The following is a 15,100-nucleotide window of genomic DNA, read 5'->3' as shown; positions in this document are numbered from 1 at the left end:
CAGTGCCCATTATTGCCCACCAGTGCCACCTATCAGTGCCCATTAGTGCCCATCAGTGCCGCCCGTCAGTGCCCATCAGTGCCGCCCATCAGTGCCCATCAGTGCCCACCAGTGCTGCCTATCAATGCCCATTAGTGCCCGTCAGTGCCGCCTATCAGTGCCCGTCAGTGCCGCCTATCAGTGCCCATCAATGCCGCCTATCAGTGCCCAGCAGTGTCGCCTATCAGTGCCCACCAATACTGCATATCAGTGCTACCTATCAGTGCCACATATCAGTGCCTATCAGTGCCGCCTATCAGTGCCGCCTATCAGTGCCGCCTATCAGTGCCACCCCATCAGTGCCACCCCATCAGTGCCACCCCATCATTGCCTCCTCATCAGTGCCTGTCAGTGCAGTCTCATCAGTGCTCATCAGTGCAGGAAAAAACTTATTTATTTACAAAATTGTATAACATAAACAAAAAACATTTTTTTTTTTCAAACTTTTCTGTCTTTTTTTATTTGTTTAGCAAAAAGTAAAAATCGCACAGGTGATCAAATACCACCAAAAGAAAGCTCTATTTGTGGGGGGAAAATTACATAAATTTGGTGTAGGTACAGTGTTGCATGACCGCGCAATTGTCATTCAAAATGCAACAGCGCTAAAAGGGGAAAATTGGCCTGGGCGGGAAGGGAGGGAAGTGCCCTGTATTAAAGTGGTTAAGCTAGAGAACTCTGACTGTGCAAGTTAATGTTATTGTTAACCTTCTATATATGTAATTAGAAATACAGAAGGATTTAAAATAAATGTGCATAACTTGTTTTAGGCTGCAATAATATATGAAATATCATACAAATTTATTTTTATGACTTCAGATAAGTTGCTACATGAATTGCTTTTTAAATAGATCTCAAACCTTCAAGACAATAACTTGGTAATTGTCATTGTAAGCACTGGTTAAGCAGGATATTTAATGTGGAGTCACATTTTATTTTTTTGAGCAGTGTAGAACAAGTGATAAGCTAAATATTCTACTCATCAGAAAGCTGCAATATTTTATATAAAGCTTTATTATGCTGCAAGACTCGTTCTGTGCATTCTTTATTTCTGCTGTGTTTACACTTTCTACCCTTCACACAGTTACACCGGAACCTTTATCTGCCGGAACCTTGGAGCCGTGCAATGTTTCCTAAGGAGCCCAATTTAGCGTGCTCTCTGGTGTTTCCCGGAAGTGGAGCAGGTGACAGCTTCGGGTGTCCTTGTTTGGCAGCTGGTGCTTGATGTGCAGGAGAGGGCAGAGCTCGCTGGTCACCCAGAATGTTGCGGGCTGCCTGGTGAGTGGGAAAGGGTCCTGGCTGTGTATTACCGTACACCGCTATGGGAAGTCTATGCTGTGTATTGCTGTGGTGTCTAATGGAAGCACATGGGGAGTGCTGAGCTGCATCCATGGGTGCTCAGGAGGGGTTCTTCTATGACAGGAAATGACCACTGGCAGTAATGACACACTTTCTGAATGACACTGGCCTATAGCATCATGACATGAAATATGGGTTATATTACTGGTGGCCAGGTCTGCCTTCATCATACTACACATTGATTTACAGACAGTGACATTTCCTTCACATGGCACCTTACCCTAAAGGGCAAGTTTCGTTTAAAGTGGAGCTCTACCCAAGAGTTGAAGTTCTGCATGTTTGCTCCCACCCCCGCTGCCACATTTGTCATCTTTCGGGGAGAGGGTTGGAGCAGGTACCTGTTTTTGACAGGTACCCGTCCCCACTTCATGAAGACTTTCCCCCCCCCACCGCCGGGCCATTCACAAAGCGCAGCGTGCTTTGCGCATTCACAGTAGGGAACTGGTTATGAAGCCGAAAAGCTTCACTGCCAGTTTCACTGAAAATGACAAGCAAACACAAGGGCGCACTGGCCTAGTGCGTTATCCTTTTGAAGGTTTATTAAAAAGAAAGGTTAAAATACTCACAAACGAGTTGATAAAAGCATATCAAACAAGGTATGCAGTCCTCCGCATCGAGATCCAAGGGTGTACCGTCCCCCGAAGCTGTAAAGGCTAACGCGTTTCGAGGCTTAGCCTCTTCAGAGCCTCGAAACATGTTAGCCTTTACAGCTTCGGGGGACGGTACACCCTTGGATCTCGATGCTGAGGACTGCATACTTTGTTTTGATATGCTTTTATCAAGAACTCGTTTGTGATTATTTTAACCTTTCTTTTTAATAAACCTTCAAAAGGGTAATGCACTAGGCCAGTGCGCCCTTGTGTTTGCTTGTCATTTTCAGGGATTCTGGACTACCCTGGTCGTGTAAGGGGCAGCAAGGCCGAAGCTATCCTGTGTTGCCGTGTCGTTAAGTTCTCAACAGCTGCAACAGCTGTTACACTACTCAGAGTGCAGGGAACTGGTGCTTTGCACCAACTATTCATGTGTTTTCACTGCCAGTTTCCCTTACAATGAATGGGGGTGGCAGCACCACATGAGAAAATCGGCTCAGGTGAGGACATCGCAGGATCCCTGGACAGGTAAGTGACTGAATAATAAAAGCCAGCAGCTACAGTATTTGTAGCTGCTGACTTTTCATTCTTTGGTCCTTCTCCCCCTTCTCTTCTTTTTGTGGGAGTGAATACTTGGTTTTGACAAGTTCCCCTCCCCTTTCCAGTTGCCGAGGCAATTCCACCAAAAGTTCTCCCCCCCCCCCCCCCCCCCCCCGCCCACAACCTTTTGGGACACATCTTAGGTCCCAGAAGGCTGCAGATCCATTCATTGTGAATCCTCAAGGAATAACAGCCGGTTTTCCTTAGTAAACATGCTGGGGACCCGAAGACAAGTGGAAAAACCCACCCAGGTGAGGAACAACGCTTGATCCCTGGACAGGTAAGAGTCCTTTTATTAAAAGTCAGCAGCTACAGGCAGTCCCCAAGTTGTTGTATACATACAACCTAGAGCTGCATGATTCTGGATAAAATGAGAATCACAATTTTTTTACTTAGAATAAAGATCACCATTGTCGGTGTAACATCATCTTTCACATTAAACAAAAAAATTGGGCTAACTTTACTGTTTATTTTTTTTTTTTTTTAGTTCATTAAAGTGTATTTTTTAACAAAAAATTGTGTTTGAAAGACCGCTGCACAAATACAGTGTGACATAAAAGATTGCAATGATCGCCATTTTATTCTCTAGGGTCTCTGCTAATAAAAAATATATATAATGTTTGGAGGTTCGAAGTAATTTTCTAGCAAAAAATACTGATTTTAACTTGTAAACAACAAGTGTCAGAAAAAGGCTTGGTCTTTAAGTGCGATGCGGGAACTCTGCGAATCCACTGCGGGTTCCCACATCGCTCCCGACTCGCAGGCAGTTCACACTGCCATGTGTGAACTGCTGGGAGTGTCAATACAAAGTTAATGACACCCCCAGATTAGTTTGCATATCACAGTGTGAACTGTCAATTCAAACAGGAATCGGGTTGCATAGGTGTGAACACCCGACCAAAAAAAGGGTCCTGCACGAGTTTGGTCCAAATGCAATGCGAATTCAGTCATACAATCTGTATGACTGAACTTGCATCGCACAGACATCGCATGTGATTTGCAGAGCAGTGTGGTGCGAATCACATGTGATGTTGGACATCGCTATAGTGTGAACCGGCACTAAGAGGTTAAACAGACCTCCTTTACAGATGGAAGTTCATTCCTTTGATCTAAAAGAAGGAAATGATACATTGTAAAGCATTGTGTTTATAGTTATATCTCAGCCTTAGCAATGTTGATAAACATTTGCTGGAGGCTCTTTTTTTTTTTTTTTTTTTTTTTTTTTGACAGATGTGAGTGAGCAGAGAACAGCTGTGTAAGGGTCCTTTCACACGGCCGCTCCGCTGCTTAAGTCCGCTGCGGGCCTTTTTTTTTTTTTTTTTCCACGGAGCGGATGACATTTCTGTCATCCGCTCCGTGTGCCCGCATATCATCCCATCCGTTTGCAGATGATATGCGGACATAATGTAAGTATATGGCACTGCGGATGTCAGCGGATGACACCGCTGACATCCGATTTTCCTTCCTTTCCGTTTTTTACACGGAAGAAAAAATGGGGTTCTGTTCCATTCGAAAAAACGGAACCGAACTGAAAGGAGGAAAATCGGATGTCAGCGGATGGTATTCCGCTGACATCCGCAATGCCATTCACTTACATTATATCCGCAAATCATCCGCAAACGGATGGGATGATTTGCGGACACACGGAGCGGCCGTGTGAAAGGACCCTAAGAGTCGAGGAAATGCTGTTTTAAGATTGTGAGGGGAGGTGAATCGAGATTGCATTTTTTTTTTCTAATGATTAATTGTTCAGCTCTAATACGACTCCTTCTTACAAACGGAGGGGGACAACAGGAAGTGAGAGGAAATCTAGCCCTAGAAAGGGAAATTCACTCTTGTAAGAGTTCTCATGGGAAAAAGGTGTCTCCACTGAAGCTTTATTACCAATCCCTGTTTCCAAAGCAATCCACAATTTTCAAAACCCAATTGTCACAGGGACAGAAAGTGAGGGGAAATCTTCTGACCAGGGATACAGACAACAAAACAAACATTACAAGGGTATTAACCCTTCCCTATGCTATCCAAAAAACCTAAAAAATATTTTTTGGGCTGGAGTTACACTTAAAAAATGTACCTGTTCCAACTTACTTACAAATTCAACTTTAAGTGGAACTTTATCCATAACAACTTGATAAAAATATTGTTCTTTAGCAAGGAACATCCATTCCACATTAATAAATATTCTACTAAATTTAGTGTGTGCTTTAAATTGTCTCCAGCATTGCTCTTGTTTCTTCTTGCTGGAGGCCGCCATTTTGCTGAAGCCCAGAGCCCCTGAACAGCAGTAAATCAGAAAGCAAAACGAAAACCATTGGTATAACAGTTTAAAAAAACAGTTACTTTGCTGGAATCCTGGGATTGCTAACTGTCACATTTTGCTTTTGTCCTCAACCAAACTGTCAAACCATCAATATGATATGCCTACTTATATAGTCCACGCTGGACCAATGTAACTATCCAAAACTATCCATAACTGGGATTCAACTTTCACATTTTTGATTCAAACTGTTGCCAGCCAGATTCCTTGATCACTTTGTATGTTTTTTCCTAACTAAAGCTAATTGAATGTGGTTCAGTTTGCCCTGTTTGTAGTCATCATTAGGTGACGCAGACTGTTTAAGCTCTTTCTGAGATGTCAGCTCATCCTTACATGCTCTTTTATCTTCTCTGTTCCATCTGTCGGCTGATTTACTAAAGCAGCCTAAGTTGGCAGGAAATGAGCCATTATACAACTAATCATTTTATTCAAAGGGCTTCACCAAAGACTTCTCTGTAACTCTAAACTGGTAACCTGTAGACATTTTAAAGCGTCGCCTATGGAAATGTTTTAAGTACCAATGTTTGTCGGCATTCCACGAGCGTGCGCAATTTTGAAAAAGAAAACAAGGCTACTCTAAATGTAGACTATAGACAATTAATTAAGCACAACACCTAGTAAAGCACTCACATGTTCCATAGATTCATAAGCCTGAAATTGGGGGGCAAACAGTCCCTCTATGGCATCCTGGGCAGTAAGGTTCTGGTGCCTGCAGCATATCCGGTGATCAATTTTGAAGCATGATATGCTAGGTATCAATTTACTCAGCTTGGAAGCCTGCTGCTGGGTCAATGTTTGGGGGTCCTAAGTAACTTTCTAGCAAAAAATACTGATTTTACCTTGTAAACAAGAAGTGTCAGAAATGGGCCCGGTCCTTAAGTGGGTAAAGATCTGGTTTATTTAAAGAAAAATTTACAGTCCCTGAGCGTTTTATATTCACTTTCCTATTGCTCCTCTTCCCCTATTTCTTCCATCACAGTCACCACAAAATACCTATAACCTCCTCACAGGCCTGAACAAATGCCTGTCAAATGTCTGAGAAGCATATATCCTCCCATATATCATGCCCTGTGTAAGCTGCAACGCAGAGTCTGCACAGGACATGCTATGATGGAGCAGTAGGGTAGTACTGCGAAGGTGAGTATAAATAGATTAAAGCGGTTGTATACCGTTGCATTTTTATTTTTTTTTCTTACCTGCAAGGCAAAGGCACAGTGTGTTAGTATGCATCGCATACTAACACATTATGTGACACTAGGGATGCACCGAAATGAAAATTTTGGACCGAAACCGAAAATGCAGGATGCCCTTGGCCGAAAACCGAAAATGACTTTTTTCCCCCAAAATTTTTTTTAAAATGGATAGAACAGGGGCATACACCAAAAAAAAAGGCAGCGACATACACCTGTCGCTGCCACCCTGTCACAGTATATGTACTGTGATGGGTTGGCAATAGGTTAATTTAATTACCAATGGTATTTGCAGGGTTCGTACGGTCATTAAAAACCTGGAAAAGTTATGGAATTCTGAGATGACACTTTCCAGGCCTGGAAAGGTCATGGAAAAGTACGATTTTACAAATGTTTTGGAAAAGTCATGGAAATCTGGGGAGGAGCGGGGGGGAGCGGCGGGGGGAGCGGATGCTTAAAACTTTTTTATTGCAAATTAATGTATAATTTTATTTTATGCTTGTGCACATTTCCGGGTCCGCAGCAGCCGAGGAGTAGATCATACACCAAGCACCAATCGCTGGCAGCGGGGAGGGCCGGACCGCGGTTTGCCTGTATGTGACTGGCCAGCAGCAGCAAACCAATCACAGGCGGTGGAAGCGTCACTGGAGGGCGGGCCGCATGGACGTGATGATGACGCGGAAGGGGGCGGTAACCGTTTCAGTTACCGCACCCCCGCGTCATCACGTTCATGCGGCCGGCCTGCTCTCCAGTGACGCTTCCGCTGCCTGTGATTGGTTTGCTGCTGCTGGCCAGTCACATACAGGCAAACCGCGGCCCGGCCCTCCCCGCTGCCTGTCATTGGTGCACGATCATCTCCTCGGCTGCTGCTGGCCAGTGACCGACCGTAGGGCAAACTGCGAGCACCTACTGTACCAGTCCTACGGGAATGTTAAAAATAAATGTAAATAAATAATTAAGCATCCAATCCTGAGTCGCCTTTCTGTGAGAACTCTTTTCTGCCTCATGGGACTGTTAGGTTCGGCCTAAGAATAGTAAGCGCCGCATTTTTTCCAGCTGCACCTTCATGTCTGCCACCTGAACAGTTTTATTTGGGCAAGCAGGAGCACCACTGTTCTTTCTCCCAAAAGTAAGTGCCGCATTTGTGCACCATCAGATCTGTGCCATCCATACCAGTCCGCCTGCACCTTATGACTGTCGCTTGGGCCTAAAAGATTACTGTGCTGCATTTTGTGCATCTGACTGTCTGTGCCATTCATACCAGTCTGCCTGCACCTCATGACTGTCGCTTGGGCCTAAAAGATTGCTGTGCTGCATTTTGTGCATCTCACTGTCTGTGCCATCCATACCAGTCCGCCTGCACCTTATAATGACTGTGGCTTGGGCCTAAAAAGATTAAGTGCTGCATTTCGTGCCATCCATACCAGTCCGTTCACAGTTACAGCAATGCCAGGGAAATGCAGCTTTAAAAATGTATGGCTTCATGACGAAAAGTATGAGAGGTGGCTGGAGAAAGATCAGGACCCGGGACGTGCTAAATGTACAGTGTGTGTCGTAAAACGTTTGACATTTCGAACAGGGTAGAGGCAGCGCTGTCTAGCCACGCTAAAGGTGCAAAGCACCAGTCTGCAGCTGCGTGCTCGACAGCTTCCAATCCGATCGCTGGCTTTTTCACCCGTGCGCCTGAAGTGACACCGGCTCCCAGCTGCGGCAGCGGTGCTTCCATCTCATCCTCTGTAAAACAAGGGACCATTTTGAGTCACGCTGTATCCAGAAACGAAACTCTAACAGCAGAGGTACTGTGGGCTCTAAAGGTGGTTAATTCACACTATTCATACAAGTCTTGTGAAGACACAGGCCAGCTTTTCCAGACTATGTTCCCAGACAGCAAGATAGCGGCCAGCTTTGCATGTGGCGAACGTAAGTGCTCATATTTATGTTCAGAACAGTGTTGCTGGACACTTTTATTTTTTAGTTGCTTCCCCTTGATTCATGTTATATCTCCTGTGGATTACGTTAATCCATTTCTAAGCGGTTCTCAGGGTTTATGTTATGAAACGTCGTTACTGTGCAAGCGTTATTTAAATAAATATTTCATATTCCACTGTACACTACAAAGCTTGTCATTTATATTAGTAAAAATATGCTGGGTGTGACATAGATTTTCTTCTTATTTAACATGTATACATAGACATTTCATGAAACATTAGGTCATGAATATTTACGTGAAGTCATGGAAAAGTCATGTAATTTCATTGGTGAAAATGTGTATGAACCCTGTATTTGTATTATGCAGCATGAGGGGGTTAATGTATTGTCACTGCAGGTCACTCATCTATTAGTGACCGACCAGTGGCAGGTAATTAACCCCTTTGTGCTGCATTAGTGCAACCAGTGTTAATTAACACTGATACTGGTTGCACTAATGCAGCACAAAGGGGTTAATTACCTGCCACTGGTCGGTCACTAATAGATGAGTGACCTGCAGTGACAATACATTAACCCCCTCATGCTGCATAATACAAATACCATTGGTAAGCTGCCTCAGCTCTCCCCCATCTCCCCCCACTCCCACTGCCTCAGCGTCCTCCTCCTCGGGTGTCCTGCATTCAAAAGTCCCGCCTCTGGCCGGCGGCACCGCCTCTCAATGACGTCCCTACTACGATCTGTGCATTATGAATGGACATACCAGGTCGGGGGGCGGGGCGAGCGGCCGCTATAGAGAGAACTAATGTGATCCTTCCCTGTCAGCTCAGCACGTCTATGTGTGAATGAGAACAGAACTGAGCTGACACCGGGCGGGGGGGGGGGGGGGGCGGGTGGAGCGGCCGCTATTAGCTGTAACTATGTGAGAGCTTCTCTTCCTTGTCAGCGGAGATACATGCCTGTCAGTGAAGAGAAGCTCTCACATAGTCACAGCTAATAGCGGCCGCTCCGCCCGCCCCCCCTACCCGGTGTCAGCTCAGTTCTGTTCTCATTCACACATAGACGTGCTGAGCTGACAGGAAGGATCACATTAGTTCTCTATAGCGGCCGCTCGCCCCGCCCCCCGACCTGGTATGTCCATTCATAATGCACAGATTGTAGTAGGGACGTCACTGAGAGGCGGACGGCCGGCCAGAGGCGGGACTTTTAAAACCTGCCCTGCGCTGCGCCCTCCTCCTTCCCCACGGCGGCCATATTTTATTTTCGGCACTGTTAACCCATTATCGGCCGAAATGAGAGAGGCTCATTTTCGGCCGATAATTTCGGTGGCCGAAATTTTGGTGCATCCCTATGTGACACTTACCTCAAAACGAAGCATTTCAGTAATGCAGTATGCGCCAGTGATTTTACTGGCTGCATGTACAGTAAATACCTCCTAAACGGTGCAAATTGAGGAAATATTTACAGTACCTATAGGTAAAACTTAAAGATGGAAGTTTACTTCCTCTTTAAGGGGTGAGTTTTAAAGGACAACTGTACTTCTTACACTAAACTCCTCCAATTCATCCCCACACCCCTCCTGGACATCCTGCACTACATCCACCCCAGCTGCTTACTTATCCCTGTACTAGAGCTGCATCCTGTGCAATTTTAACTTCTTGAGCAGAAACCCTGTTCACTGCTTGGATAATCTGTGCACTGAGCCCTCATAGGCCTAAACGGGGCCATCTAAGCGATCCAGGGATGGTCTCACACAAGTCCATGAGGTTTAGAACAAAAGTCAGGTAGTTCTTTAAATAGACACTCTTAATGGACACAGTGACAGTTTCATTAAAGGCTAAGTCCGCTTTAAAAATGCACATATATTTCCAGGAAAAAATGTCCATTTATTGTTGTTTTTGTTTTTTTTCATAGGAGCTTGCAAAGCATTGTACCCACAATTATTGGATCATGGATGCAATGCCAGGCTCCTGCAGACTTGTTCTTCAGCTCCCTGTCTGTATCTCTGTTCGGGCTTTCAGTTAGAGAGTTGGAGAAAGCGTTAGTTGACTACAAGTGCGATAATTACCACACTCGTATTCTATGGAGAACTACACGCCTGTCTGCCCCAGTGGAGATGGGACTAGTAGTTAATTTTTTCTTCAGTACTTGCATCTGTCCTACATCTATACACCTGTCCTCAGATGCAGATCTTTGGATTCTGTGTTAGGGATCTGAAGGCAGTGCATGTTTTATGCAACTGCGTGAATGTTTCTAATGGAAAAAGTGCAGCTGTGTTCAAATCAGATCTATACTAAAATTGCTTGTGTATGTGTTTTTCCAGGTGGGTGAAGGAGGTCTTGAGTGTCGGTTCATATTGGTGCGATGAGGGAACCCTGCAAATCCACTGCAGGTTTCCCCGACTCGCAGGCAGTTTACACTGCCATATGCAAACTGCTGAGAGTGTCAATACAAAGTTAATGACTCCCCCAGATTATTTCCCTTTTTGCAGTGCGAACTGTCAAATCGGACAGGAATCGGATCGCATAGGTGTAAACACCCATGTGATCCGATTCTGGTGAAGACCATAAAAGGGTCCTGCACGACTGCAATTCGAGCATCGCACAGACATCGCATGTGATTTGCAGAGCACTGCAGTTCGAATCACTTGTGATGACATCACTATAGTGTGAATCGGCACTAAAAGTTAACTACAGCCATTTTTAATGGTTAGGTCAGAGTATATACTTCTGGCAATGTCTTGTTAACCTGTTGAAAAAAAAAAAAATGTCTTGACTAGAGTTGGACCTTCAAGTAATTCTGTCTTGAGGAAAGTATATCTCCTCTGACTGTCCTATGAGGCTGCAGGACCCCTGATCCTCTGTCTGGTTAGTGCTGATTGGCCCTGTGCTGATCACATGCACCCTCCCAAGAAAAAAAAATAAATCTCTCCAGCAATACACACCAAACTGAGCATGTGCCTCCAAGGCTCTGTTCTATCAGATGGATTCGGGACAGTAGAAGAAAGAGAGGATAAGATAAGAGAGGATCAAGCAGCCCTTTTACACAATGCAGAGAATTAACCTCTTAGGTTCCACAGTGAGTATAACCAGCATGCTTTAATGAATATACAGTCTAATTTTACTGTTGTGGGTTTAGTAACACTTTAAGGCTCTATTAAAAAGATTTGCCCCATTTTTCTTTTCTAGTGACAATGTTTTACCAGACAGCAAGCGAGAGAAGAAAAAAAAACTGATGGGGGTTCCAGCATTCCCATACTTAAAAAAAAAAAAAAAAAAGTATATATTTAGACGCTTTTTACCAGACAAAAAAAAGTCTATATTTAGACGCTTTTTAGCAGACAAAGTAAAAAGCCTTTCCAAAGATGCTGCTGACTGTTGTAAAACCTATGACAAATGGGGGAGGGGAATGTAGGTTAAAAGTACATAGGACAATCGGCATGTATGTATAACATATGGTAAAACCAGGTCAAGTGTGGACGAGTCCATAACACGATAATATAGTACAAAAGCCGAAGGCCTAGCAGCTCTAGCACTAAGGGAACACAAAAAGGAGGGGGAACAAGTGGGACTTTGTATGAAGTGCATAATGGTTGGGGTGTATAACATGGCTTAAGTAGATGAACGGATGGGTGCACAACCAGATAGCAAAAAGGACAACAGTTTAATGATAATTGTCATCATCCGTACAGATATTCACAGGAGGCATAGGTACATGTATATAATATTGGGTACAGTAATACAATTGAAACAGCATAAATGTAACATCATAAAAATCATAAAAAAACCTATAAGGCTTAAACAGATGAAGCCATGGCTAAAAATGGGCATATCAAGCCATATCGGTATTGTGTATGTTGAGTAATAAAAGGAATGCATAGTAACAGGCTCTACGCATTTCGTGGAGTAAATTCCACTTCTTCAGGAGCAAATGCATCCCATGTCAAGCTTAATGATGAGGTAAATCTATAATAGATGGGCAACAGTCCAGAAAGGAAAGAACGTCTAACCGGGAGCTGTGGGAGCCCGGTCTGTAGTCAGCAGGGAACGACGAGAGGACATCCAAGGAAGGAACTAGTGAACCCTGGTGTATTGGATAGGTGGCATATATGGATGACAGTCTCCAGCGGATACCAAATGTGCGGCCACAACCCGCTCCCATCGTCACGTCAGCACTCACGAGGAGGGAAGAGGACGCCACACCACGGGTGGCAGCAGCCAACACGGGTTGTAAAACCTAAACAGGATTTTATTCCAAAAACTTGGCTACAGATACTGTAGTCCTCATGCACACTGGACGTTATAAAAAAGCCAGAAGCGTTCGCTATAGAGAGTTGTAGCCGTAGAATGAGTTTCAGCATTTTTGTGGTGTTTTTTGGCGTTTTTCAGCTTTTTTCAGAGTTTGAGCTGTTTTACAGCTGAAAAACTCCTCTCTAAAACTCACTAGTTCTGTTTTTTTTTTTTTTTTTACAGCAAGAAAATGCCGTGCCAAAAAAAAAACGATGATAACAGCCTATGTGTGCATGGTCACATAGGATAACATGCTGGGGAGTTTACTGGCTTACAGAAAAAAAAATCCTGATGCCAAAAACAGCAGCTGTAAAAACGTCCAGTGTGCATGAGGCCTAAGTGAATCAGCAATGTAATACAAATGTGGAAAGAACTCAAAGAAGATGTTGCTTGTTTACTGATACTTTTTATTATTTGTATTTTTCAGCATTGTGTGCAGAGGGGTGATAAATCAGCATTCTGGTAAAGGAAATAAATTCTCACGACAGAGCCTGTATGCTCACAGACACCATTATTCCTATCCAAGTTTGACCATTCAGCGGTCATTACCAAGACTACCAGTTCGATGTTACTCTGGGCTGTCTCGTCTCCCTTTACGGAGAAGCAAACTTCTGTCTCTAAATATTGCATATCAGACTCAGCGCAACTTCTGGGTTGGAAGGTTGGCATCCAGGCTGTTAAAATTGCGCTACCTGGTATTGGGATCAGCTGTTGGCGGTGGATACACAGCTAAGAAGGTAATGTGTTTTATATTTCTTGTTGGATTTGTAAAAATGAAAGTGGTTCTAAAGTCAAATGTTTTTCTACAGCCACTGTCCCTCTCCCCCGCTCCCCTAAATCCTACCTTAGTCTTGTATAATAATATAATATCGATCAAATGCTGTGCCCACCTGCATGTCTTCCCTCCCCTCTCTCACAGATTTGGCTAAGAGCGGCGGGGATTTTTGGCGAGGGGATCGTGGGGGGGGGGGGGGGGGGGTCAGCTTTTACCGCTTCCACCAAGTATGCTTTGGTTCTCAACCTCAAGTCAAACTCTGACAGAATTTTAAATGTTTGAATCTGCTTGGTGACAGCAGAAGTGACAGAGTTTTGAAGTGAACCTGTCATGCATGCCAACATATATAAAGTAGCATTATTGGTACAATGCAACTGCCTGTGCATGTCTTCAGAGGAGTTTTTTTGTACCTGGAGAGGACACTAAATTCTAGGCTATGTGCTTATGTATAGTGCCTCAATTTATTGTCAAGTTGAGACTAATCCCTGCCCCTTCCTGGTGCTTTGCCCTTCCTCAGTCATTCAGCTTTCAAGTATTAGATGGATGTCACCAATGTGGCCTCCAGCTTGTTAAATAATCTCTACAACTGGAACTAGGTTTGCCTCTTCCAAAGCCTTCTCTGCACTTGTGGTTTCCTTACCACAAAGCAGAAGAATAAACCCTGCTTTATGCTATCCAATAATGAAAATACTGCTTTGCAGTGCAATTGCTTTTTTGAAGATTACCCATTTATTTGTAGTGAGTGTTTTGTGCTATTTGAGACTTTTATCTACTCACTTACATGAGCTATGCCTTGGCAATTGTGGCTAATTCCTTTGATGCAACATCAGGGAAGTGCAAGCCTGTTTTTGTAGTTTTTGGTATGTAAAAGGCCCAGGATCATGTTTAAAAGATTCTAATTGTGTCTATGGCAGCAGCACTGTCACTATATTCTTGGTATGGCCAATACAGTATTTTTTCCTATTGCTAATACACTGTGCAAAAGACAGTCCGTACACCTAGAAGGCTCTCTATTTTTTGTGTACATAGTGCTAGAAGAAAATCACTTTGTTCAGGACTGGCGGTGCTGTTGCTGATCTGGGGAAGTTGTACAACAAACCTCTTTTAGTGAAAATTGACCAGTTTGTTATGCAGTTGCATTTCCCTTTTGTGAATGCATTATACCAGTGGTCTCCAAACTGCAGTCTGGGGGCCGAATGCAGCCCTTTGATTCCTTTTATCTGGCTCTTAAGATACTGTTCCATCCACAGACACCATTTCTTCCAACTGACCCCAACATAAAGGCACTATTCCTCCCGTTGACACAAATGATGGGGCAGTATTCCTCCCGCTGACACCAATGATGGGGCAGTATTCCTCCCCCTGACACCAATGATGGGGCAGTATTCCTCCCGCTGACACCAATGATGGGGCAGTATTACTCCCGCTGACACCAATGATGGGGCAGTATTACTCCCGCTGACACCAATGATGGGGCAGTATTCCTTCCGCTGACACCAATGATGGGGCAGTATTCCTCCCGCTGACACCAATGATGGGGCAGTATTCCTCCCGCTGACACCAATGATGGGGCAGTATTCCTCCCGCTGACACCAATGATGGGGCAGTATTCCTCCCGCTGACACCAATGATGGGGCAGTATTCCTCCCGCTGACACCAATGATGGGGCAGTATTCCTCCCGCTGACACCAATGATGGGGCAGTATTCCTCCCGCTGACACCAATGATGGGGCAGTATTCCTCCCGCTGACACCAATGATGGGGCAGTATTCCTCCCGCTGACACCAATGATGGGGCAGTATTCCTCCCGCTGACACCAATGATGGGGCAGTATTCCTCCCGCTGACACCAATGATGGGGCAGTATTCCTCCCGCTGACACCAATGATGGGGCAGTATTCCTCCCGCTGACACCAATGATGGGGCAGTATTCCTCCCGCTGACACCAATGATGGGGCAGTATTCCTCCCGCTGACACCAATGATGGGGCAGTATTCCTCCCGCTGACACCAATGATGG

The 15,100-nt window shown here is 44.5% G+C and overlaps 1 protein-coding gene across 1 annotated transcript in view; it reads left to right on the top strand.

Annotated features, from left to right (window-relative positions):
• Positions 1 to 1,193: 1,193 nt before the first annotated feature.
• OPA1 (OPA1 mitochondrial dynamin like GTPase) overlaps positions 1,194 to 15,100 on the top strand; it is a 125,887-nt gene continuing 111,980 nt past the window's right edge. Inside the window, exons 1-2 of the mRNA XM_082249323.1 lie at positions 1,194 to 1,314; positions 12,735 to 13,044. Of these exons, the coding sequence (XP_082105449.1) occupies positions 1,298 to 1,314; positions 12,735 to 13,044 (327 nt within the window). The 5' untranslated portion in view covers positions 1,194 to 1,297. The remainder of the gene's footprint in view (positions 1,315 to 12,734; positions 13,045 to 15,100) is intronic.

This window comes from Pelophylax lessonae, assembly GCF_965119305.1.
Source record: "Pelophylax lessonae genome assembly, chromosome: 3".
Classification (NCBI taxonomy): domain Eukaryota; kingdom Metazoa; phylum Chordata; class Amphibia; order Anura; family Ranidae; genus Pelophylax; species Pelophylax lessonae.
The sequence above is the reverse complement of the archived record's forward strand: the minus strand, read 5'-3'. Positions and strand labels throughout refer to the sequence as shown.